The following is a 26,124-nucleotide window of genomic DNA, read 5'->3' on the forward strand; positions in this document are numbered from 1 at the left end:
ATCATTATAACTATATTACAATGACCATCAGCTACTCTGTAATGTAATTTTATAACTAGAGATGAATAGGGAGGGAGTTTTTTTTTATTTAAAATTGCAGAAAACATAATTGTATTCAGGCTAGACAGGGGGTAGGATAATCTCTGACATACAAAAGCTGAGTAGGCTACATTCAGGGTCGTTCTGGCCCATCAGAGGAACCTTTAGAGGGTCTGACCGTGACACAATGGTGTGAACCAAATGTTCAGCAGGAGACAATACCAGAGCTGACTTTGGAGCCAATCATTTGCTACTAGGGTTTATGTCTTTATTCAGCAATAACTTGCTTGACTTTAAAGGAACAGTGTCACCCAAAAAAATTTTTTTATATCAGTTTTATTTTAGGGTTTTATTAAAAACGTTTATATTTATTTGTGTGTTTGTGTGTTACTTTTTTCTATTTTTACACTTTTTCTTCCCTATGGGGGCTGCCATTTTTTTTTCCATTTCTGTATGTGTCGATTAACGACACATACAGACATGGAATACGGCAGCTCCAGTCCCATAGGGAATGCGAACGGGGCCCGTTCCATCCACTATGGTGTACGCCGTGTGTGTGGGAACGGCGCATGCGCCGCTTCCACACAGTCCAATTTGAAATGCGCGCCATTTTCCTGTGGACCGGAAGTCGCGGCCAGACAGTAAGATTACTACTTCCGGTCGCGGCTTCCGGACTTGCGCACATTGAGCAGCGGCAGCAGACGGAGCGGACGGACCGGAGGGAGCGGCGGCGACTGGAGCAGGTAAGTGATTTCTATGTATGTTCGTGTTTCAGTGTGTGTTTACTAGTGTATGTAAACCTTCTACACTGTGTGTTAGCTCAAAAAATGGCGACACACAGTGTAGGAGGTTAGACCGTTCAAACCCCTCGTTTCTCCCGGCACTAGCCAGGATAAAGGAGGGGGGGATTCTGAGAGCTCACTAGAGCGAGGGATTTTTTCCCAATTTTGCAGCATAAAGCAATGTGGTTGCTTTACCACATGCAATGCTGCAATTTTGGGAATTGCTCCATCTAGTGACCAGTGCTGGGAAATATTATAAATTGAATCCAATTTATAATATTTCCTGACTCGTGAAAAAATAAAAAAAATTAGAACAATGTTTAATCACCTACACACTAATTGTTTAACTAAAAAAAAAAAAACATGTTTTGCTGGCAACACATTCCCTTTAATGATGATAAGTCCTGTGTGTGCAATGTTAATAAAGTTTACGATGCAATTAAAAGTCAATGCACACATGTTCTCTATAGTTTATCTAATCCTGGATAACACCTTTGAGTCTCTTTATACTTGTTTTAAAGAAAATCTCCAGTTTCCTACCATAATTCTGCGGGGGACAGGTACATGCTGATATACAATCCCGTTGTACTTATTTGTGAAGAACACGCCGTATGTCAAATTTATCCATATCAGTATTCGTTACAGCATTAAAATCCCCCATCAAAAGTAAAGGCACCTCCGGGAATCTAGCCAGTTCTTCCACTACTTTCTTAATACACCCACTTGAAAAGGGAGGGGGAACATACAGCACCATCAACACACATTCCCAATGATAGAGAGTACAGTGTACCCCAACATACCGCCCCTCCCCATCCTGGAAGGAGTCATGACATATAAATGGTACAGCCCTATGTATGAGAAGATTCACCCCCCTTGAATAAGTAGTGTGGTAGGAATTAAAACTATGACCTATCCAAGCCCTATGCATCATGGAAACCGAATCCCTAGTCATATGCGTCTCCTGTAGTCCAATCACCCGTGCCTCCTGCTGCTTGATAAACTCAAATACCGCCTGCCGTTTTCTGGAGTCACGCAAGCCCCGAACATTCCAGGACAGACAATTAAGTGATCCCATCATCCCTCAACATATCCCAATACATCCTGCCCTGTATCCGTAGTTTTAAATATCTGACCGGCTGGGTCAACCACCCCTCCCCCCCATCCCTTCCCCACCCCTGTAACAACCCCAGTAAACCTACCCCCGTCAAAGGGTCGGGGCGTCAGATAGTATCTGTCATAACCCATAACGACAAGCATTGGCAGGTCAACACCGCCCACCGTACAATCAGCAATACCATAACTTGCAATTCACCCATCACGCTCAACTGACCATTACTCCCCCTGCCCTTTGCAAATAAACAGCCATCCCTTCAACATATCAGTACCCCTCAATGTCCATAGACAAACCCCTCCACTCCCCGTCCTTAGTGTGCACCGCAGCCAGGCCCGCAAAGGCCACCAGGAGTCCAATCAGGAAACCAAACAGAGCCAGGAGCCATCAGTGCCAGTTCTTGCAATGGTCTATGACACCTGGTTTAGTCCCGCATCCCCGGCCTCATCTTCCCAGCCGGTCCACTCCAGATCAGCGCCGTCTCTCTGCATCCTCCGGTCTCAGTTGACTTTCATGGCTGTCCAACCATCTAACCGCTTCTCTCGGTGTCTCGAAAAAGGAAGTCGTGCCCAGGGCCACCACTCTCAGGCAGGCAGGATACATCATAGAATATTGCACTTGTAACGCCCTTAGGCGTCTCTTTATATCCATAAACTGCGATCTTTTCCGTTGCACTTCCATAGAAAAATCAGGGAAGAAGGACACCTTCACCCCATTGAAGGAGATATCTTGACGTTCTCTAGCTTTCCTCAGGATCTTATCTCTATCTTTGTAGTGTAGAATCTTTATGAGAACGGGTCTCGGCGGTCTCCCCGGAGGACCGGATCTGGTCGGCACTCTGTGCGCTCTCTCCACTGCGAATAGAGGGGTAAATTCCTCTCTGCCAAATGTGTCTATCAGCCATTTTTCAAAGAAATCATCCGGATTAATGCCCTCCACTCTTTCCGGAACCCCCATGAGGCGAACATTGTTCCGTCTCAGCCGGTTCTCCATATCATCTGTCTTTGCTAACAATGCAGCCACAGCCTGAGAGTGTGCTTGTACATCCTGCCTTATGTGAGGAATAGCATCCTCCATTTCTGATACTCTCCCCTCCACAGCAGTGGTGCGTTCCGCTACTTTTTGCAAATCATTCCTGAGCAACAAAATGTCCTCCTTCAATCCACCCATCTGGCATGATAAGGTAGTAATGGAATTCTGCTTCACTGCAGCAAAAATGTCCTTTAATGAGGGTTCCCCCTTCCTTGCTCCACTTTTCCCTCCAGCACCTGGCTGATCCCGCATGGCACCGCACATCTCCTCCTCCTCATCCTCACTTCTCATGTCCCCTGCCAAAGGAGAGTACCTGGATCCATAAGAGGAGCCTCCAGCTGTCTGATCTTCAGCCGACGTTCTTTGCGGTGCAGCCGCACCCCCTGCTCTCGGCGTGCGGGCGAACCTCTCCAGGTTCTCTGCTGCTTCCTGCCTGAGGCCTCTAGTGGGGCCCTCCATCTCGCTGGCGCCATCTTGAGAGCGGGACCCGGGACTCGCTGGCGGCGATTTTTGCTTCTTCGAGCGCGTCATTATGGCCGGGCACTCGTGCACCTCCACCTCCAAACTTAGGTAAGTCACAGGGGAAACCGTTTTCCCCGAATTCTGCAGGATATATGGGGCTTACAGGATAAATACAGCAGGAGCTCCGGTCACACGCGTCCTCTCACATTTATCGCTAGGCCACGCCCCCGAACACACCGTATGTAATGATTTTTCACTTTCCTTGTCTGAGCACGGCAGCTATGTATTTTTTCTTCACCTTCTCTTTTGGGTAGTCTCTGATCATTGCTGTGCTTTGTGCTGTGTGCAGAAGCAAGTGCTGTTTTTGCCTATATTATTTTGTAGGCAAAATTATGTGCTACAACCCCTTCAAAGAAGATGACAACCATATTACACTGAATCCTAATCCCAGAGATGGTGGTGACCTTGATGTGACCTTACTGTCGCATCCATTATAGGTACATATACTTTAACTCTATATAACTGGTCAATGTGAATGTTCGATTATAAGAGGGCTCTTCTTAGATTTCTAGATTCCATTCCGCTGTGCATTTTGTTTCCACAATGTTTGCATAAGATCTCTACATATGAGTCAATAAATTGATTGATAAAATAGATCAATAATCTTATTTTTAGGGTAATAAAAAGATTTTTCGCTTAGGCTTTAATGTTATTGCTTTTTATTGTTATGTTTAGTGACTGCCTGTCACACAATGTAGTGATCCCAGGAGGTGATGTCACACACTGAGCAGAGATTTGTTCATAATAGGTTATGGGTTTCTTTCTGTGCAGAGAATACGTGTCCATCATCAAATGACAACCTAGTAACATCGTCTAATAATAGCTTCACAATAAATATGAGCTTCTGATGGAATCTAAAACACGAAAGACACAATTTTACATGAACAGTAAACCATGAGGACGGCTTATTGTAGAATACATTTATGTGGCTTTAATGGCTTTAACATTATCGGCCTGTACATTCTTAGTAAATTAAAATGATGGACTGTAATTCATCAAACTGGCCAGAAATGTATATTATATCTTTAATTAATAATTGCATGTATGTGAAACTATCTGTATAATTATGAAATTCAACATTTCATGTAGAGATGTGTGGGTCACCATCAACACCTTACATGTGTGTGAAGAGAGTCATAACCATGTCACTAAAAATGGGTTTTCTCACCACAGTCAACCTTTTTATTCTGAGAGCCGCTGCAGTGTCCGGCTTATAAGACCCCCTAGGTAATAGGTGATTTTGCTGGAGAAAGATTCAGTTGTCTATGTCGCTGCAGGGAAAATGTAATATTACATGGCAGCCATTCAGATACATGGACATCTCGAGGATGGGAGACCCCCCTCTATGACATTTGTATGCCCTGATAAGGCATATGAACAGGGGTTGACCTAAAGGGACAATCCCTGTAATAACTGTGGTCCTGATTAATACTACCTAAAGAGCAAAGTTTACGGTAAAGGTTATGTAAACCTTTAAGCACATTTTTATTTTATTTTTTTAAATAAAGCAACGTATTACAGGATTTAAAACGACCTTTTAATATATATTTTTTTTTTTTACTTGTATCCTGGATAAATAGGAGCTGTATTTGGCACTCAAACTCGAATCCGTCAGATCAGCGGGACTGCTAGCTTTGGAGAAATAAGGTCCTGCGTGTCTCTGACAATCAAGATCCAGCTATTTTTGATCATATCTAACTTCATGAACTTAGATGTGATTGATACCAAGGGGATCCTGTGTGTCAGGTACATGATGGACCTGCTGCCACCGAAGCCATCTGTCCTGCAAACCTAACGGATTTGGGTTTAAGCGCAAAATAATAACGTGCTCAAAGGCTTAGAATAGCCTTTAAGCTTCAATTTGGGCAACCTGTTTTAGACTAGCATTGGTACACTGGCTAAAGAAGTGAATGGCAGCTATGGGTTAACCCAGTCCCAAACACAGACCACAAGTTCTAGGGGATTAGATGTGGTGCTCGGTAAAGGAAAACTTTATCAAGATTTTTTTTGATCGACACATTTCTGGAACGCTTGGATTAAAAGCACTTGGTAGTCTATCTAACTCTGATTCATGGCCTGCTCACCAATTGCAAACAGAACTAAATCTGTACCATTTGAGGACCCTAGACATCAAGGTTTTATTGCATATAGTATCCAAATGTAACCCATTTGCATAGCAAGTAAATATATTTGAAGCATATTATTATTGATGAAGAAAAAATATTAATTATACCTTTACTACATTTTAGGTAAGAAAAGTTGTACAACAAGAAGGTTTTGATAGGAAGAAACGAGGATATAGAGATCTAAATGACATCGATATAAACATGAATGACCCCTTATTTACAAAACAGTGGTATCTGGTAAGTATAAAGTAAGAGTTTATGCATTGCATGTCAATTTAAGGTTAAATAGTTAATTTCAGTTATTTCTGAAAGATTATATGTAAAATATTCCATTATGCTGGGAAGACGCCTACAGTTTTCCAAAGTTGTAAGCTTTTTTAGTCTTATGTGGAATTTTTTTTATAATTTTTTTTGTACATGAGTTTTCAGAGGCATAAACTTTATGAAGTTTATAGAGAAAAACAGCATGATAAACGCCATACCCAAAGGATGTTCAGCCTCCATAAAAAGCCACTAACTACAAAAACGCCACAAAAAAAGCCACAAACTAAAATGCTGTGTGTGTAAATATATTAAAATATTCCTATAGACTAACAGCTCACATCTGGCCACAATGTTTTTTGTTTATCAGAAAACCTGTTAAAAAACGTAAAAAAAATATTTAAACAGGGTGTTTAACCCCTTCCCGCTGTGGCCACTTTTGACCTTCCTGACAGAGCCTCATTTTCCAAATATGATATGTCTCACTTTCTGTGGTAAAAACTTCAGAATGCTTTTACCTATCCAAGCGATTCTAAGATTATGTTCTCGTGACACATTGGACTTTATGTTACTGGCAAAATTTGCTCCATACATTCAGTATTTAATTGGGAATAACATCAAAATTTAGCACAAAATTGCAAAAATCAGCATTTTTTTTAAATGTAAATGTATCTGCTTGTAAGATAGATAGTTATACCACACAAAATAGTTGCTAATTAACATCCCCCATATGTCTACTTTAGGTTGGCATAATTTTTTTTAACATCCTTTCATTTTTCTAGGACATTACAAGGCTTAGAACTTTAGCAGCAAATTTCTCACATTTTTAAGAAAATTTCCAAAAGCTAATTTTTCTGGGACCAGTTCAGTTGTGACGTGGCTTTGAGGGCCTTATATATTAGGAACCCCCAATAAGTCACCCCATTTTAAAAATTGTACCCCTCAAAGTATTCAAAACAGCATTTAGAACGTTTATTAACCCTTTAGGCGTTTCACAAGAATTAAAGCAATATAGAGGTGAAATTTCCAAATTAAATTATTTTTTTTTGCAGAAATTCATTTTTAATCAATTTTTTTTGGAACACAAAAGGTCTTACCAGAGAAACGCAACTCAATATTTATTGCCCAGATTCTGCAGTTTTAGGAAATGTCCCACATGTGGCCCTAGTCTGCTTATGTACTGAAGCACAGGCCTCAGAAGCAAAGGAGCACCTAGTGAATTTTGGAGCCTCCTTTTTATTAGATTATATTTTAGGCACCATGTCAGGTTTGAAGGGCTCTTGCAGTGCCAAAACAGTGGAAATACCCCAAAAGTGACCCCATTTTGGAAACTACAAGCCCCAAGGAATTTATATAGGGGTATAGTGAGCATTTTGAACCCCCAGATTTTTTTGCAGAAATTATTGGAATTAGGCCGTGAAAATGAAAATCAACATTTTTTCAAAGAAACTGTAGGTTTATCAAAAAAAAATTTTATTTCCACAAGGACTAAAGGAGAAAAAGCAAAATTTGTAAATCAATTTCTCCTGAGTAAAACAATACCCCACATGTGGTCATAAACTCGCGTTTGAACACACAGCAGGGCTTAGAATGGAAAGAGCACCATTTGGCTTTTGGAGCTCAAATTTAGCAGGAATGGTTTGCGGAGGCCGTGTCGCATTTGCAAAGCCACTGAGGGGACAAAACAGTGGAATTCCCTTACAAGTGACCCCATTTTGGAAACTACGCCGCTTGAGGAAATTATCTAGGGGTATAGGGAGAATTTTGACCCCACAGGTTTTTTGCAGAAATTATTGGAACTAGGTCGTGAAAATGAAAATCAAAATTTTTTCAAAGAAAATGTAGGTTTAGCTAATTTTGTTTTCATTTCCACAAGAACTAAAGAATAAAAAGCCCGACAACATTTGTAAAGCAATTTCTCCTGAGTAAAACAATACCCGATATGTGGTCATAAATGGCTGTTTGGATACACCGTAGGGCTCAGAACGGAAGGAGCGCCATTTGGAATTTGGAATGGTTTCTGGGCGCCATGTTATATTTTCCTAGCCCCTGTGGTACTAGTTTAGGGGAAACACCCAAAAAGTTACTTCACTTGGGAAACTACACCCCTTGAGGAATCATCTAGGGGTATAGTGAGAATTTTGAATCCAAAGTTTTTTTGCTGAATTAATTTTAATTAAGCCGTGAAAATGAAAAATTAATTTTCTTTTTCAATAAGATGTACTTTTATATCAACGTTTTTCATTTTCACAAGGAATGAAGAAGAAAAAGCTCCCCAACATTTGTAAGGCAATTTCTCCCAAGTATGGTAACACCCCATATGTGGTTAGAAACGGCTGTTTACATGTATGGGAGGGTTCAAAAGAACAAAAAGTGGTATTTGACTTTTGGAGCGTAGATTTTGCTGCAATGGTTTGTGGATGCCATGTCTCATTTGCAAAGCCCCTGATGTACCAAAAAAAAGTGACCCTATTTTAGAAACTACACCCCTAAAGGCATTTATAAAGGGGTGTAGTAAGAATTTATTACAAAACTGTTTTTATTAAAGATTTTCAAAATCATATCAAAACATGCCAATCATATGTAACATGTTACATGAAGGACATTCATAGCATAAATGATTAGATGATACATTAAAACATTCTGCAAATCATGGATCCAAGACTGTAGTAAGAATTTAGACCCCGCAGGCGTTTTTCAGAAATTAATACGCAGTGGATGATGCAAAGTGAAAATTTCAATTTTTCCACTGATATGCCTATTCACCGCACAATATGTTGTGCCCAGCTTGTGCCACTGAAGAATCTTACCCCATAAATTGTTAAGCAGCTTCTCTCGGGTATGGTAATGCCTTACATGTGGACGTAAACTTCAGAAGGGCTAAGAAGGGAAGGACCGCCATTTGGAGCTTGGATTTTGCTTGGTAGTTTTGTTTGAGTTTTACTGGTATTTCAGTTTATAATGTGGAGCATATGTAATCTGTGCGGAGTACACTAGGGCATAATAAGAGGGTATAATAATGGGGTAAATGATACAATTATCCATAGATGTGCGCCGAAACGCGCGTCGGGACTGACGTTCTCTCCTTGCAGAGGGCTATTATGGGTATGTTATACGTTCTACTCCTTGTGTACTACTTTGCTTACAACCTCTTGTAGTATTACCAACTGCACCTGTATTTACCAGGTCCATTAATTGGCAGTTGTCTGACGTTACATTTCAGTTACTTGCAGTTATCTCTAATAGAGTGGTTCACTCTTGTCTCTTTACATTGTTATGCAATCTGTTGCACGTTGTTACTTACACAGAAGCTGCAATCATTTTCTCTGGTCAGACCTATTTCTGCCTTGTAGTACACAGATTTATTTATTTCATTGCCATTTTTACATTACCTGTATGTCCTCTGTAATTGACAGACGTTTTATTTCATGCTCCGCATGATCCATCTTTTAATATTGTTATATTGTAATATCTAATAAAAATTTATATATGTTTCTTCAAACGATTATGTGTTAATTGACCCTACAAACTTATAGGTATACTATCAATTGTTTAGGGCAATACACCAAGGTTACTTGGTTTCATTAAAGGTCTAGGGTAGGATATAATTACTTACATAGTATACATCTATCTATATATATATATATATATATATATATATATATATATCAACTAGACCTCCCCTGCATGTACCAGTAGGTTTATATCCATAGATGTGTGGTACACTGTGAAACAATCCGTTATGTGCAGGCCAATGTCGCACTGTTTATTCTTTCTTATCCCTCTTTTGTAACACTCTGCACCTTTTGGGGACTTTTTCTCCTTTGTACTTTGGGAAATTTTGCTGGTAAAGTGTTGAGCTGGTATAACACGGGCGCCCACGCTTCCAGCGGATGTGCTATGTCCCTTCCTATTTCCTAAATACTATGGCCCTGAAACTCAAGGAATGTTCCCTCCCGGCCTGCACATCGGGATGTTTTTTTATCACCGCATTACTAGTGCTATAACTTTTGTATTTTATAGTGCAGTGTATTAGAGCTGTCAGTTATTCACTGTGTGTGTATATATATATATATATATATATATATATATATATATACAGTGAAGGAAATAAGTATTTTATCCCTTGCTGATTTTGTAAGTTTGCCCACTGTCAAAGACATGAACAGTCTAGAATTTTTAGGCTAGGTTAATTTTACCAGTGAGAGATAGATTATATAAAAAAAATCAAAAAAAAATCACATTGTCAAAATTATATATATTTATTTGCATTGTGCACAGAGAAATAAGTATTTGATCCCTTTGGCAAACAAGACTTAATACTTGGTGGCAAAACCCTTGTTGGCACGCACAGCAGTCAGACATTTTTTGTAGTTGATGATGAGGTTTGCACACATGTTAGATGGAATTTTGGCCCACTCCTCTTTGCAGATCATCTGTAAATCATTAAGATTTCGAGGCTGTCGCTTGGCAACTCGGATCTTCAGCTCCCTCCATAAGTTTTCGATGGGATTAAGGTCTGGAGACTGGCTAGGCCACTCCATGACCTTAATGTGCTTCTTTTTGAGCCACTCCTTTGTTGCCTTGGCTGTATGTTTCGGGTTATTGTCGTGCTGGAAGACCCAGCCACGAGCCATTTTTAATGTCCTGGTGGAGGGAAGGAGGTTGTCACTCAGGATTTGACAGTACATGGCTCCATCCATTCTCCCATTGATGCGGTGAAGTAGTCCTGTGCCCTAAGCAGAGAAACACCCCCAAAACATAATGTTTCCACCTCCATGCTTGACAGTGGGGACGGTGTTGTTTGGGTCATAGGCAGCATTTCTCTTCCTCCAAAAACGGCGAGTTGAGTTAATGTCAAAGAGCTCAATTTTAGTCTCATCTGACCACAGCACCTTCTCCCAATCACTCTCAGAATCATCCAGATGTTCATTTGCAAACTTCAGACGGGCCTGTACATGTGCCTTCTTGAGCAGGGGGACCTTGCGGGCACTGCAGGATTTTAATCCATTATGGCGTAATGTGTTACCAATGGTTTTCTTGGTGACTGTGGTCCCAGCTGCCTTGAGATCATTAACAAGTTCCCCCCGTGTAGTTTTCGGCTGAGCGCTCACCTTCCTCAGGATCAAGGATACCCCACGAGGTGAGATTTTGCATGGAGCCCCAGATCGATGTCGATTGACAGTAATTTTGTATGTCTTCCATTTTCTTACTATTGCACCAACAGTTGTCTCCTTCTCACCCAGCGTCTTACTTATGGTTTTGTAGCCCATTCCAGCCTTGTGCAGGTCTATGATCTTGTCCCTGACATCCTTAGAAAGCTCTTTGGTCTTGCCCATGTTGTAGAGGTTAGAGTCAGACTGATTAATTGAGTCTGTGGACAGGAGTCTTTTATACAGGTGACCATTTAAGACAGCTGTCTTTAATGCAGGCACCAAGTTGATTTGGAGCGTGTAACTGGTCTGGAGGAGGCTGAACTCTTAATGGTTGGTAGGGGATCAAATACTTATTTCTCTGTGCACAATGCAAATAAATATATATAATTTTGACAATGTGATTTTCTTATTTTTTTTTTATATAATCTATCTCTCACTGGTAAAATTAACCTAGCCTAAAAATTCTAGACTGTTCATGACTTTGACAGTGGGCAAACTTACAAAATCAGCAAGGGATCAAATACTTATTTCCTCCACTGTATATATACACAAAATTGTCATTATTAATAGTATTAGTAGTAGTATTAATACCAATACCATTTTAAATTGTGTTACTTAGATTTTATTGCTGTTTGTTCTCAGGTGACCTGTTGTCATTTTTGTATTTGACTTATAAGATCAACACAGGTCAAGCAGATGGGACCCCAGGACTTGATTTAAATGTAGCAGAAGCTTGGGAGCTGGGATACACAGGAAGAGGAGTTACTATAGCAATAATGGATGATGGTAAGGACCAAACAGAATTTCTAAATATTTTAAAGAATCTCAAAAAATTATTCAAGTTTCATTACTATAGTAACTGAATTCACGTTCACATTTTATATTAAATTATATATATATATCATATTATAGATCTATCTATCTATCTATCTATCTATCTATCTATCTATCTATCTATCTATCTATCTATCTATCTATCTATCTATCTATCTATCTATCTATCTATCATTTATCTATCTATCTAGCATCTTTTTATCTTCTATTATCTCCTATTCTTGTCAATGTCTTACAAATAAATGGGTGTGAGGTAAGTATGCACATTTATGGAAACGTCTTTGAAATGTTAAAGATTGTCTTGTCATTTGACCAACATATAGTGTTGGTCGAATGTGAGGTCACTGTCCCACGGCCAAAAGATTTTTCATTTAAAGATGTTTCCATAAATATCCATGCTTACCTCACACCCCAACAGCCGATTTGCATTAAATATATTTAGGAAGAGAAATTCTATATTATATAGTTATCTGATACTAGCTCTTCTCTACTCCTCTACCCGTGGCATACAAAGTGAAGCCAAATATTACAAATTCACAAGAATTTTACAGGAAGCCATTGAATCTACTCTCATAGTATCAACCTGAGGTTGACAACCAGCTTAATATCATATACATTATTTACCAAGACTATCAGAGCCAGTTATTGCCACTAAGAACGGATTGGGTTCCTACATTTAAATGCCTGAACACAGGGGAAGACTTTTGGCATGGACACATTTATAGCTATTTTGGACCAAAACTGTAGACTTCTTATCCTTTCTTGATACCAATAGTTTGCCTTCTTGGGGGAAAAAACTGACCACACTATATTAGAATATTGTTTCAGGAAACCTTGTTCTTTGCCCAAAAGTTCATTGCTATCCGATGCATCAGCCCTCTTCCCCCCTTACTCAATCTCTTGTTAAGAATGCCACTAAAATAGCTCTAGATCATAAAACTTTGTTCAGATCTGATCTATATGCCTAGTACAGTATTCCACAGTGGATTTTCTGTCCGTAAATTTGAAAGGAAAATCCACAGGATTACCGCTACGTGTGCATATAACCTTACTGGGACATATGTAAAAAAAATATATAAAGATATATCGCTACGGAGAACAAAATATGAGCCCATGTACATGACAATGTTACAGATTTATTTTGTCCAAAATGCAGCGCCTATAGACTGAGGCACATGGAGGTTTTTGTATAGATTCACGAGAAACAAAAAATAATGGGCATATCCAGCTCTAGTAACAATGTTGTCTTATCGTGTCACACGAAGTGTATACAGGTCCGTAATTCAACATTGACATGTCCATGGACCCGAACACACAAAGGGAAGGCTAAATTGACCATGTTTTCTTTACTGCCGCCATTTTGATTCCTATGTTTCTATAATTCTACAAAATATACAGTGAAAAAATAGAAAATGAGTACATCCTATTCTATTAAAGTATTAAAGTATGCAATTTGCAATGTAAAATAGACAGTTAAGTAGATTAATGGATTGCTTGACTAACATCAATATTATAAAGGATTTATTTTTTTTGTAAGATTTAGATATTTATATCTGTTCTATAAACAAGAGTGAAGTGAAGCCGCGAGGCTTTTACAGTACTTCAGTTATCAATTTAACTTCCATTTACAACTTCCACAAAAACAATCCAATTTCTTGCCTTTTCGAGGGCATGACTCATGTCATCCTCCTGTCATCTCTATCCTGATAAATGTCTGTGTTATGCATAAATTGAGAGCATAAAACTGTCAGGTGGAAACCATTCCAGTTCATCCTCCAAGTCTCTTACATTTGTCCTCATTTATCTGTAGAAGACATGTGTTTTTTCAGACTTGTTTAATAAATGTCTTTTGATTTCAGGAATAGATTACCTTCACCCAGATCTTGCCTCAAATTATGTGAGTATAATATAGTTCATTAGAACATTTAAAGGTTTTTGTAGGTGGCACAGTCATTCATTATCAAAGAGACTGCAGCAACCATGTTAAGAGTTGAACTACTGATCTTTTGTTAACTGCATTTATAAATTGTTGTAATTGTAATAGAGATGGTAGCATACAAATGAGATCGGGGGGAAATCACCTAGCAACATACTCTAATTAAAATGGACAAGACAGAAAAAAAGACATGCAATTGTAAATTTAGGTGTTGTGATCATAGATAAAGGGTAAACCTCCGTTTCCACAGCAATGGCTCCATACTACAAAGCCATAGGCACTCCATTTGCTGCTGTATGGCACTGTATTATGGAGGCATTCTTTCAAGGCTTTTGGGGGAGAATACAGCACCTCAATAATACAGCCTCCAATGAAGCTTGCCAAGAGGCATATGGAAATTCAGTAGGGTCCTACACGCTTCTAAGGGGGCTGTGTTATAATTCCCTACACATCAGAGATTGTACAGAGTCCTAATACGCTTGTGTGCATAAACCCTTAGGCTATGTTCAGGCATTTCACATTTGCCACAATTTTCAGATATTTAAGACTATCTATGAAATAAAAAAAATGCTGTTGTCTACTTGTTTTTATATTTATAACTAATCTGAGTATTTGAAAAATAAGTATTTGGCACACAAAACTTTTCTGTGCCGAATTCTTATTTTTCACTACGATTGGATTGGGACCCTATTCGTGCACATACATTGTCTAGTGCGTTCTGAACCACTATATACCAATCTGAGAACGTGGTAAAAGTTTCATAGGGCAGAAGAAACATGTCTTAGGGCATTACTACTATTTTGTGTCCACTGTGCAATGGTCTTGACCAAATCTCACCCTCCACTCTACTTACTTTACATGCTATAGTGTATGATAGCCCGCCATGTATGTATGTATGTATGTATATATATATATATATGTATATATATATATATATACACAGTATTTTCTTTACACTTATAGGTGAGGAGCTTCCTAGTGTGCCTTAAAAGAAAGTGTTTAAATGTATAATGGTGTACAAAGATAAATTTTAATTACTAATATTTACTTACAAGTATATACAAAGATAAGTTTCTCAGTGTGGCAGAGCTGAATTTGTCATATTAATTAGTTCAACCTAACAATTATCATTGATAGATCAAACATAGATCAAAGTTTGTGAAGGCCCCGAGGCAAATATTATGGTGGGGTCTCCTCCCTGGTGTAATATGGTAGATAACGTAAGCTGGACATAAACATTAAATTAGTGTTAGCAGATTCTGCCAATGCCAACAGGACCCAATGGCAATCTAAGAGTATAAGAGCAGCTGAACTGCTCCCGAATTTCTAATGTTGAGGAAAACCAGTTCAGTATATTGGATTTTAACATGCAAATTCTTTGGCTCAACCAGTAAATAAAGGTGTCCGCAGATGATTATCCTTATTTCCTAATATCAATAAAAAATACACGTTACCACCAGATGTCTACTAGTAAGTTTGACATTAGACCACTTTGGAGGCAAAATGAAGCCCCAATCCTAAGGAATAGAGATGAGCGATTTGATTCTATACAAATCAAATGCGTTACTAATTTCCCAAACGTTTCGGGTTTTCATGAATCTTAAACTTTTAGGATTCACTCCGCAAGATTCGTTCAAAATAGCAATTGCTATTTTATAGATCAGAAGAAGACAAGAAGGCAGAGAAGAAGGATCCGATGACCTGAGGCGGCAGTCCGGCGGGTTTCCCCATAATGCAGGCAGCCCTCCCACTAGCACAGCTAATCATGAATGGTATAGGTGTGAGTCACTGATGACTCAGTGGATGACAGTCATATAACTCATAACCACTATAAACGGACCAACCAGAAAATGCTGCTACTTTAAGGTTGGGGATACAGTCAGGAGAGAGAGGACATCAGACAGAGAGTGAGAGATAGTAAAGCACAAAATACAGATAGATAGTGGATTAGTTTCAGTGAGTGTGTTTCATAGGCTTTGTTCACATCTGGGTCAGGGCTCTGTTTTTGGATTCCGTCTGAGCTTTCCATCAGGGGAACAAATGAACGGAACTCTGACTGAAACAAACGGAAACTATTAATTTCAATGGTGACGGATCCGGTGCAAATGTTTTCTGTTTGTCCCCGTTGTGCAAGGGTGCCGTCCTTTTGACGGAATCAATACCGTAGTTGACTGTGATATTCATTCCATCAAAAGCACAGAATCCTTGCACATCCCTAGGTGATGGAGAGCCCTGGTATACAGCCTCTATAATCCAACCCTAGCTATCACACTAAACAAACAATGCAGCCCATGCAATAATTAAAGATGTGCATTTGTGTGTGATAGCATATGAAATACAAAGGTGGAATTTATGAAGCCCTCTATGCCAGTTTTATGGCATAGAAAAGTCAACTTTTTTATTTTTACGCCGCCTCTTTCACTTTTAAGAAAAGTGGGTGGAGCTTATAGAAAGAGGCAGGGCTACAGGGCCCAATAAATTTACTATAATTTACACCATAAAACTAGCATAAATTATAGCGCAAATTTATGCCAGCTAGGATTTTATTTTCTGACGTCCAGAATGCGCCTAATTTATTATTCTAACATTTTACTCCAATTTTCTTTAGATTAAGACTGGAGTAGGAAACACCTGTCTAAATAAATTCCCCTCAAAGACTTTGTTTCTTCTTCATCTTCTGCTAGGTTCCTTATGTGGTCTCTATAGAAAAAGAAACCTTCAAAGAAGGTTCAAAAGAGACACAATTTGTCTTTCTCCTCTATTAACAAAAATATATATAGTAAAAAATTGCATAGTACCATGTTAGCCATAAATAATTATGCATTGTTAACAATAAAAATTATGTATGCAAGATTTCAGAGCACACAGGTTCCTTCTTCAGGCAGGTTTACAAATGAATGACTAAGGGCTTATCCATACGAACGTAGTATACGTCTGTGTGACAACCGTTAAAACAAGGCATGTATTTCAATGGGGCCGTTCACATGGTGAATGGACCATGCGAAGGGTCTGTGGAAAAATAGGACATGTCCCATTTTCTTCCGTTTTCATGGATCCCTCAATATACTCAAGTCTATGAGGGATCCGTGAAAACGAGTCCCGCATGGGTGCAAATGGGACATGAAAAACTGCAGTTTTTCACATCCGAGTTTGCACTCGGTCGTGTGAATCTAGCCTTAGACTTGTGCTCTTTTCTAAGTTATTCATTTTTAAACATGCCTGAAGAAGGAGCCTGTGTGCCCTGAAAACTCGCATTCATCATTTTTCTGGTTAGCCAATAATGGTATCATACCTACTATACATCTGTCCTCTGTTAACAAAAATCGAAATATAAGGCAGGAAATTTATAAATTGTATCTCTCCTACACTATTCTCTTGCATATAAAATCCAGGGACATCATAACTGAGTTTTGTGAATTTCCCATAACAGAATGGGAAATAATTTAAAATTTGTGCAGTACAGTAAATCTGTTTTGAGATAAGTTGAAAACATTTTAAAACTTCTTGAATTTGTACATTTTAATGCCTTCCTTGAGTACATAATAATGTGGAGCGGCTAAGCACATGTGAATTAGACAACAATAGCTCTAATTTTAGAAAAGTTCCAATTTTCATTAGTTACTTCCACAGCAGATGGGCTGTGGGCATCGTATTGTTAAACTATTGTCACTTATGATTAAGCTATTCAAGCGACTTGCACCGAAGCTCAACTAAACCAAATTAAATGTGAAGTGTAAAAGATTTGATGTGTTCAAGCTCTATTATTTACTAAAACCAAGTGGTTACTACATAGAAAACCATTATTATGTTTAGCAGAATGCCAAGCCATCACCGTTCTTATAATTATGAGAATAAAATTCAAATAAATTGAGTCCTTTCTGAGTTTTCTCCAGAATCTTGTGTTTATATCATACATTTTACAGGGTGCATAGTTTCACAGCTAAATTGACCAGGCTATATGAATAATGCTACAAATTGCTTTAAAAATGGTAGATAAAATGTTTCAACTTCAAAAATATTTCCCACCTTCACTAGTTTATAGTACTACATATAATACATGGTACAGGGCAGTTTTCTTTTTTTTTTTTAAATCATTTGTTTTTATTTAAAGTCCCTTTCAGGACTAAGACATTTTTTGCCTTTTCATTTTAGTTTTTCATAATTTTTTTAATTTTTTCTGTCAATGGAGTAATGTTAGGGCTTATTTTTTTGCCGGAGGTGTTGTAGTTTCTATTGGTACCATTTCAAGTACCATATAATGTACTGGGAAATTGAAAAAAGATTCTTAGCGGGCTGAAATTGTAAAAAACTGCGATTCCTTCATTGTGTTTTTTGTTTCGTTTTTAGGACTTTCACCGTGCAGTAAACGTAACTTTATTCTTTATTCAATTTGATTACAGTGATACCAAATGTATACAGGTTTTTTTACATTTCACAAATTTTACAAAGAAAAAAATATTTGTTAAAAAAATGTAAAGTTCACCGTGTGAGTTAAATGTTATATTGTAATAGTTTCGACATTTACCGATGCAGTAATACCAATTTTGCTGATTTTTTATTTTTTACATTACTTTAGAGGAAAAATGCTTTCTTTTTTTACTTTTAATATATATATTTTTTTTACTACTAAAAACTTTCTTAAACTTTTTTTACACATTTTATTAGTCCCCCTAGGGGGCTTGAACCAGCGATCATTGACAGGTACCAAAAATACGCACACACTGTTTCAGTTAACACATGCTAAGAAAGGCAATCTATTCTTTATAGCATTTGAAAACCAAACTTATCAAAGTTTTAAGCTTTAATATAAAAAGTGCAGTGCTTACGAAACTTTAAAAAAATGATATATAAAAAAAAATGATATAGAAAACATGCAAAACAGTTACAAAATAAAGGGAACAAAAGGAAGACCCAAAACATTCTTCTAGCCTAACTGCAGCTACTTGATTTAAGACGTATTCTGCAATTTACATTTACTCCTGACTGATGTGATCTTATATCATCACTTGTTTTAGTCCAGGTTGTTTAGATAACAGCATTGCCTTGATTGGATACAATGGTTTCTACTTCTAAGCTGAGAACTGGACTAGGTATGTACAGGTTTGCTGATTCTGAATGTAAACAAGAGTGTTCTCATTCACTGACAGCAAACAAATTTCTTGAAAATGAGGAATTGAAAAGCAAAGTATATTTACAAATTTGTAGAACTTTTCAGTTATATTTATATTAAACGGTAAAATCCCTTTAAGTTACTATAACAAGGGTACACTTACAATGTACAGGTCTCTATAACATATCGTTAGGGTTTAGATATCATTGCTGACAGTATGGAAAATGGATGATATATAAACAATACAAAACATAATAAGATAGACAGTTCCCAGCCTCTTCTATTTTTGCATATTTTTCACACTTATGTTGAAGATCATCAAACTACTTTTAATATTAGACAAAGATAACTTATATGAAAAAGTAATTTCCCCCTTACTACATCAGTTTAATTTCACTAGCCACACCCAGACATGAATACTGCCAGACATGTTTAATCTGAACGTCACTTAAATAGAACCTCTGGCAATGTGAAGCCGGCTAGAAGGTCTTAAAAATCAGCAGATAATGCCACGTTCTAGAGACTCAAATACAGATGCCAAACAAAGTCATTGAAATCTACCAGTCTGGAAAGGTTTACAAAGCCATTGCTAAGGCTCTGGGACTCCAGCGAACCACAGTGAGAGCAATTATACAAAAATGGAGAAATCTTGGAACAGTGGTGAACCTTCCCAGGAGTGGCCGGCCTACCAAAATTTCACCAAGAGCGCATCAATGACTCATCCAAGAGGTCACAAAAGAACCAGGACGAACATCTAAAGAACTGGCAGCCTCACTTTCCTCAGTTAAAGTCAATGTACAGGTTTCCACAATCAGAAAGACACTGGGCAAAAAATCCATGGGAGAGTTGCAAAGTGCAGACAATTGCTGACCAAAAAGAACACAAAGGCTTGTCTCGCATTTGCAAATAACATCTAGATGACTTTTAGGATAATATTCTGTAGAGAGATTTGTCAAAGATGGAACTTTTTAGAAGACATGGGTCTCATTACATCTGGTGTAAAGCTAACACTGCCTTCCACCATAAGAATATCATACCAACAGTCAGACATGGTGGTGGTGGTGGTAGCGTGATGGTCTGGAGCTGCTTTACTTATGCGGGACCTGGCCGACTTGTCATAATTCATTGAACCATGAATTCTGCAGTCTATTAGAAAATCCTAAAGGGGAATGGCCACCTGTCAATTTGTGACCTAAAGCTCAAGCGTAGTTGAGTTATGCAGCAGAACAATAATCCAAAGCACACAAGCAAGTCCACCTCTGAATGGCTCAAAAGAAACAAAATTAAGGTTTTAGAGTGGCCGAGTCAATGTCCTGACTTGAATCCCATCGAGATGCTGTGGCAAAACGTTAAAACGGGCAGTTCATGCGGGAAAACCCTCCAATGTAGCCAAACTAAAACATTAGGTTTAGGGGGGCAATAACTTTAGCACATGGGTGATCTAGGTTTTGATTAGATCTTTATTCTCAATAAATGGAGTGATCATTTCAAATTGTGTTCACTCATGTTGTCTTTATCTTATATTAAAATTAATTGGATCATCAGAAGTAATCAGGGGAGGGGTAAAAACTTTTTCACAGCACTGTAGATTGATAGACAGAGAATTTTTTTTCCAATATTTTGAAAAATCATTGCTTCTTTTGGGGCTGTTGAAGAGAAATACATCGGCTACAGATAAGATATACAAGATGTGGCAGATAAATCACAATTCACAATGCTTTCATAAATCAAACATTTGAACTAATATTTATATCGCTGTTATTTTTCTATTAAATGTTGAGTAGGACAGACTTTCTTGGCACTGCTTTCTTCTTACATGTAAATTGCTTTTACGAGAGGATCTACAGAAAGCCGGAAGGTGAATTCAAAAAGGTGTATTTTTCACGTTTTTCAATTTAACAAGAAAATGGCATTCATGGGAAAACAGCGCTCGTATTTCCATCTGCTCAGTGCAAGATATTTTCTAGCATTGATAATGCTAGAGATTTTTCTTTTATGAATATAATCTGCTTCTAGGCCATGATTCTTCTGAATCAAAAAGTGAAGTGTCACATTTATCATTATAATCTTCAATTTACTTGGAATCTAAAAACTGATGTTTGTCAGCAAGATTGAAAACGTTTTAAAGTGTAACTAAACGTTCAACAAACTTCTGACATGTCATAGTGACATGTCAGAAGTTTTGATTGGTGGGGTCCGAGCACTGAGACCTCCATCAATCTCTAAAATGAAGCAGCAGAAGTGCACGTTTGACCGCTGAGCCGCTTAGTTTGCTTTCGGCTTATTACGGAAATCGATGTAGCGGTGTACGGACTCAATAGAAAGTCTATATGCCCGTACACCGCTACATCAGCTTTCTGGAAAAAGCCGAACAGAAATGGACTATAAATTTCTATGCTCGTGTATGCCAACATAAGACTTACTAATAAACTGTTTGCAAACATAACAAAAAAAAACTAAACAAATCTCTATCTATCTATCTATCTATCTATCTATCTATCTATCTATCTATCTATCTATCTATCTATCTATCTATCTATCTATCTATCTATCTATCTATCTATCTATCTATCTATCTATCTATCTATCTATCTATCTATCTATCTATCATCTCATATCTATCAATCTATCTCATATCTATCTATCTATCTATCTATCTATCTATCTATCTATCTATCTATCTATCTATCTATCTATCTATCTATCTATCTATCTATCTATCTATCTATCTATCTATCGTGCAACACTATGTCTATTATATTATTTTTTCTTCCTTAACAAGGGGTAACCTGGACTTTCAAATGAAGACACATGCGGTGAATTACCAGTTACATCCATACTCATGTGTCCATTATTGTAGAGTACCTTGTTTTTTGTGCTCTAGGGCACAATACTATTTCGGCAATCAAAAATTTGAGCAAGACTAGGGCTGCACAACGATATGGGGTCACCCCCAAATGTAAAATTGCCTGTGTCAAACTTTTTGCGACAGTGTTGTCGTGACCTTGTGACCCGCAGGCAATCAAAATTCATTGTGTAGACCGGCCTTAAAAGTAAATACCATTATTAATATTATTATTATTATTATTATTAATATTCACTGAATAATCCTCAGTGCCCCCTGCATATTTAGGCTCAATGTACACGATCACGTGTGATTTTGCCATGCGTATTTACGTGCGGCAAATCCGCAGCATAATACAGTACTAGCAAATAAATGAGATTTGAGGAAATCTCATGTACACGTTGTGTTTTTTTTTTTCTGCACGTAAATTGACCTGCGATGCGTATTTTGCCATCCGCAGCATGTCAATTTATTTTGCGTTATCTTGCGAATTGTATCTGTCTAGTTGTAAGGAAAAAGGCACCAAAATCTGCAGCATGAAAATACACCGATTTAAACATCAAAATGTAAAAACCGCAAAGAACACACAATTAGGTTCGGTTTTTACCTGCAAATTTCCTACGTTTTCAAATAACTGTACTGTAACTGTAGTCCATGCATCTGTGTGTTCATCACATGACCAGGAGAGATTTTTATTCACTGCATGTAAACAATGAAGGTTCCCATTGAATGACTGCAAGCAGAGATTTTGAATACAACGAGGAATTGATACAGAATTGATATTGAAAAAGTGCATAACTTTTCATTATACAAAGAATTGAATGTATTTGTTGAAGAAGTAACTATATTATCTACTAAGTAATATCTTATTCCTTCTTAATTCAGTCATTGATTAGGTGGCACTGTCCTATATGTTAGTATGTGTTCTGTCTTCTATAAGTCTTAATAGAACTTCAAGTCTTAGTTGGAGCCTTGTATTCGTATTAAGTTCCAAGCTGTATCACGTCTTGTGTAGGCTTTAGTTGGATGAGAGTAAACTGTAGCAATGGTATTGTCCTTTGTGCCCTGAGATAATACTTTTCAATAGCTTTTACCATGCCCACACCTTTGGTAGTGGGTGGGTATACAACAGAACACATGTAGAAATGGTCTTCAATGAAAATTGCAATAACTTCAGTACTTGTATGGATGAGTCATTTTTCTTTTTCATGGTGTTGGATTACAGAGAGGGTTCTACAATTGGCTTTTATCTATTAGGTCTTTGAAAAGCCCAATTTAAGAGCTTATTACTTTGATATACAGTTGTCTAATATTCTAGAACACTATGCAAAGAAGCAAGGGGTTCATGCACTGATACAGAAGGTTTTGAATGCACTTGCTGAATTAACCCCAGAATACATATTTCCTGTTCGTGCCACTGCCTGGAATTTCTGGGGGTCATTTCACCTAAAAATCTTAAAACTGAACTCAGGACAATCATGCACACGTATAGATCTAAAAGGCCCCCTTCACATATGTCCGGCAATTTAGTTTTGTCTCCCTCCAGGGTGGTATAGAAACATCGGAGGGAAAGTGATGCCAGAAGTGATGCCATGCTTACCTATCGAGGAAGTTTTTGCATCCGATGCCCGATGTCTCTCGGCACTAGACTGAAAACCATTGCATGACGTGTTTTCTATCCAGCTATGTAAGGCTATGGAAGGTAGACCAGTGCACAAAGTGCACAACTTTGTGATCAGTTGTGTCTGGCTCAGACTTAAAACCACTGATCTAATATATGTGAAACCTGCCTTACAAAACAGTATTAAAGGGGTTGTCTTGGGCCTGGTCTGATGTCTGCCTGAGCAAATGTGCTTTAGAAAGGCTCCTGAACACTATGACCCACCATACTATTATTTGCCAGCCATCCTGCCAAGACTGCAGGGCATACTAGTCCATAACTTATTGGGAGCTGCTGTGGAACTCCTGGGACCTGGTATTTGTCAGCTTCGGGACCTGGGGCTGTCATTTGGCGTGAATGCGAGTTAGCCTACTGCTGAACGCTAGGCTGCGATTGCTCCTGACTGCTTGTGCCTTCACCAGCATCGGTGCTCTGTGGCAGGACATTCAAAAGGGCTGATCGGGGGTCTGAACCAGCATCATCTTTTGCTCTCCACATTGACCTGCTGGAAAATGGGGCTTGGATGCGGACATTGCTGTTCCCCACGGTCTAGTGACCATAGGTTCACATCCACTCGCTGTGAGTACCTGGGGACTAAATTACCGCAAGGGGATACCTGCTTCTTCTCCCACTTCCCTCCTGGAAGGACTATTCATACAACTTTCTGCAGCAAAACTGTGGGGTGTGTTTCTGGAGACCCACATTTTTCCCATAGATGGCATCTTAGTCACTGTTTATTGCTGTCATGCCAGAGCCCTGGAAAGACTTCTGCCACCATCCTGCAGTTTGCTTCACAGCAGTGTGCTATAATTCCGGTTCCTGGTGGATGCACTCATCCCACTTTCTCCCTACCTCTAGGTACTCCCCAGCGAATGCCCCATTAAATTTATTGCCGAATGGCGACCTCTAAGATTTTGTCATGGAATGTCAGAGGCTTAAATTCCAAAATCAAACGCTTTCTGTTTTTTTTTACTTCATTAAGAAATTTTCTCTTTTACATTTTCTGTAAGGAAACCCATTTAATGGGACAAAACGTTCTTGCTCTTAAAAGAGACTGGATAGCCAGAGGTTTCTATGCAACATACTCCAACTACTCTAGAGGACTATCCATACTAATAACTAAGGCTGTCCCGCTGAAGATTATCTAGGTGGCCTGTGTTCATTTTGGACTTTATATTATCCTACATTTTTCTCGATATAATTTTACTTTTGCTGTTGTTAACATATATGTACCCCCAATATTGTATCCAGCTCTCCTTAAAAATGCACCCCAAAAGTTGTCCTCATTTCCAACTAGCCCTATATTATGTACGGGATACTTTAGAGACTGTGTACACCTTTGTAAGCAAGCACACGACAAGGACATGTGCTGCGTTGCATATAATGTCCCGGCACTGCCCGGCGTCAGAACCTTGTGTGTGCCATGTCTTGATGTGGCAATCTGAAAGGATCTGGGATGGGCCATCTGCAGACTAGAATAGAGGAGCGGTAAGTAAATAATATTTTTTATATCCCATCAAGGGGCCTGCAATCCAGGGGAACATGGGGCTTGGCTTTATCTCCTCCCCCATCGAAAATGTCCGACCAGCAAGCCTCCTCTTTAGAGGCCCAAATTGCAGAGACATAGAAATAGAGGCAACTATTTTGACTATGGCACCTGGGAAACTGTCCGGTCTTTATGATCTGGTGGGCGGGTGGAACAAAGTCAATAGTGAGTATGTAGTGACAAAGCAGCATTTGATAGGGGTTCACTGCCTCCATCCATGTAGGAGGCCCTGATTGTAGTCCTACTGAAACTAGGTAAGGATCTTATGACCCCAGATTCATACCGCCCCATGTCTTTTTTTATTTTTATTTGGACTTTTACATTTTAGCAAAGATCCTTGCAATGAGTTTAAAAAAGGTTATTCTCTAACTTATTCACCCTGATTAGACTGGCTTTATGCCAGGTGATGCAACACATATTGATTGAGTTAAAAAAATCTCTCTCTATGTGTGGATGACACCTTAGTTTCTTGATACAATAGAGAAATTTGGTTCTTTCTCTGGGCTCAGGGTGAATTGGTCTAAATCAGCTCTACTAGCCTTGTCTCCCACATACCATCCTGATTCTTTCTCACCAGTGGCTCCACAGGTGGTCACACAATTTAAGTACTTGGGAGTTTTGGTATCACCCTTAATCTGAACCCTCTGCTGGTGTCTACGTAACAGCAGTAACTTACCAAAGTTTCTCTATCTTTTTCATGTATCCCTCTATGATAATCCCTAAAAATTGCTTAAGGCTGTTAGATAAATAACTACGGTTCTTTTATTGGCAGGGGAAGCCACCTATGTAGATTAAGTTTGGCTATTTTTCAAGTTAACAAGCACCATGGAGTTTTGGCAGCTCTCAACATGTATCTATATTTCCTGACCTCCCAATTAGTGAATCTCACTGGTGGCTAGACATGGAGCTAATCAAAGCTGCCACTGCACTTGCGGGTGCACTCATGGGTTTATACAGATGTATCCACCCTTACCTTTGGTTGATTTTGTTAAGGACCCTAATTTTTCATGAAGCCAATTCAATACAATATCGCGACATACTAGCAAAACCTTTTACAGGCTGCAAGTAATGTCACAACCACTAGGTGGCCACACATAGACATATATGACGTAGACATCTCGTGACATGTTGAGATAAGAGTAAAGGTAAGGAAGGACACATCTA

General features: G+C 38.6%; 1 protein-coding gene across 1 annotated transcript in view; it reads left to right on the top strand.

The window, feature by feature from the left end:
* The window catches only part of PCSK2 (proprotein convertase subtilisin/kexin type 2), a 134,948-nt gene that overhangs the window by 69,102 nt on the left and 39,722 nt on the right, over positions 1-26,124 (top strand). Inside the window, exons 3-5 of the mRNA XM_075863104.1 lie at positions 5,736-5,849; positions 11,707-11,815; positions 13,723-13,760. Coding sequence (XP_075719219.1) covers positions 5,736-5,849; positions 11,707-11,815; positions 13,723-13,760 — 261 coding nt within the window. The remainder of the gene's footprint in view (positions 1-5,735; positions 5,850-11,706; positions 11,816-13,722; positions 13,761-26,124) is intronic.

The sequence above is a fragment of the Rhinoderma darwinii genome, chromosome 4 (genome assembly GCF_050947455.1).
Source record: "Rhinoderma darwinii isolate aRhiDar2 chromosome 4, aRhiDar2.hap1, whole genome shotgun sequence".
NCBI classification, from domain to species: Eukaryota; Metazoa; Chordata; class Amphibia; order Anura; family Rhinodermatidae; genus Rhinoderma; species Rhinoderma darwinii.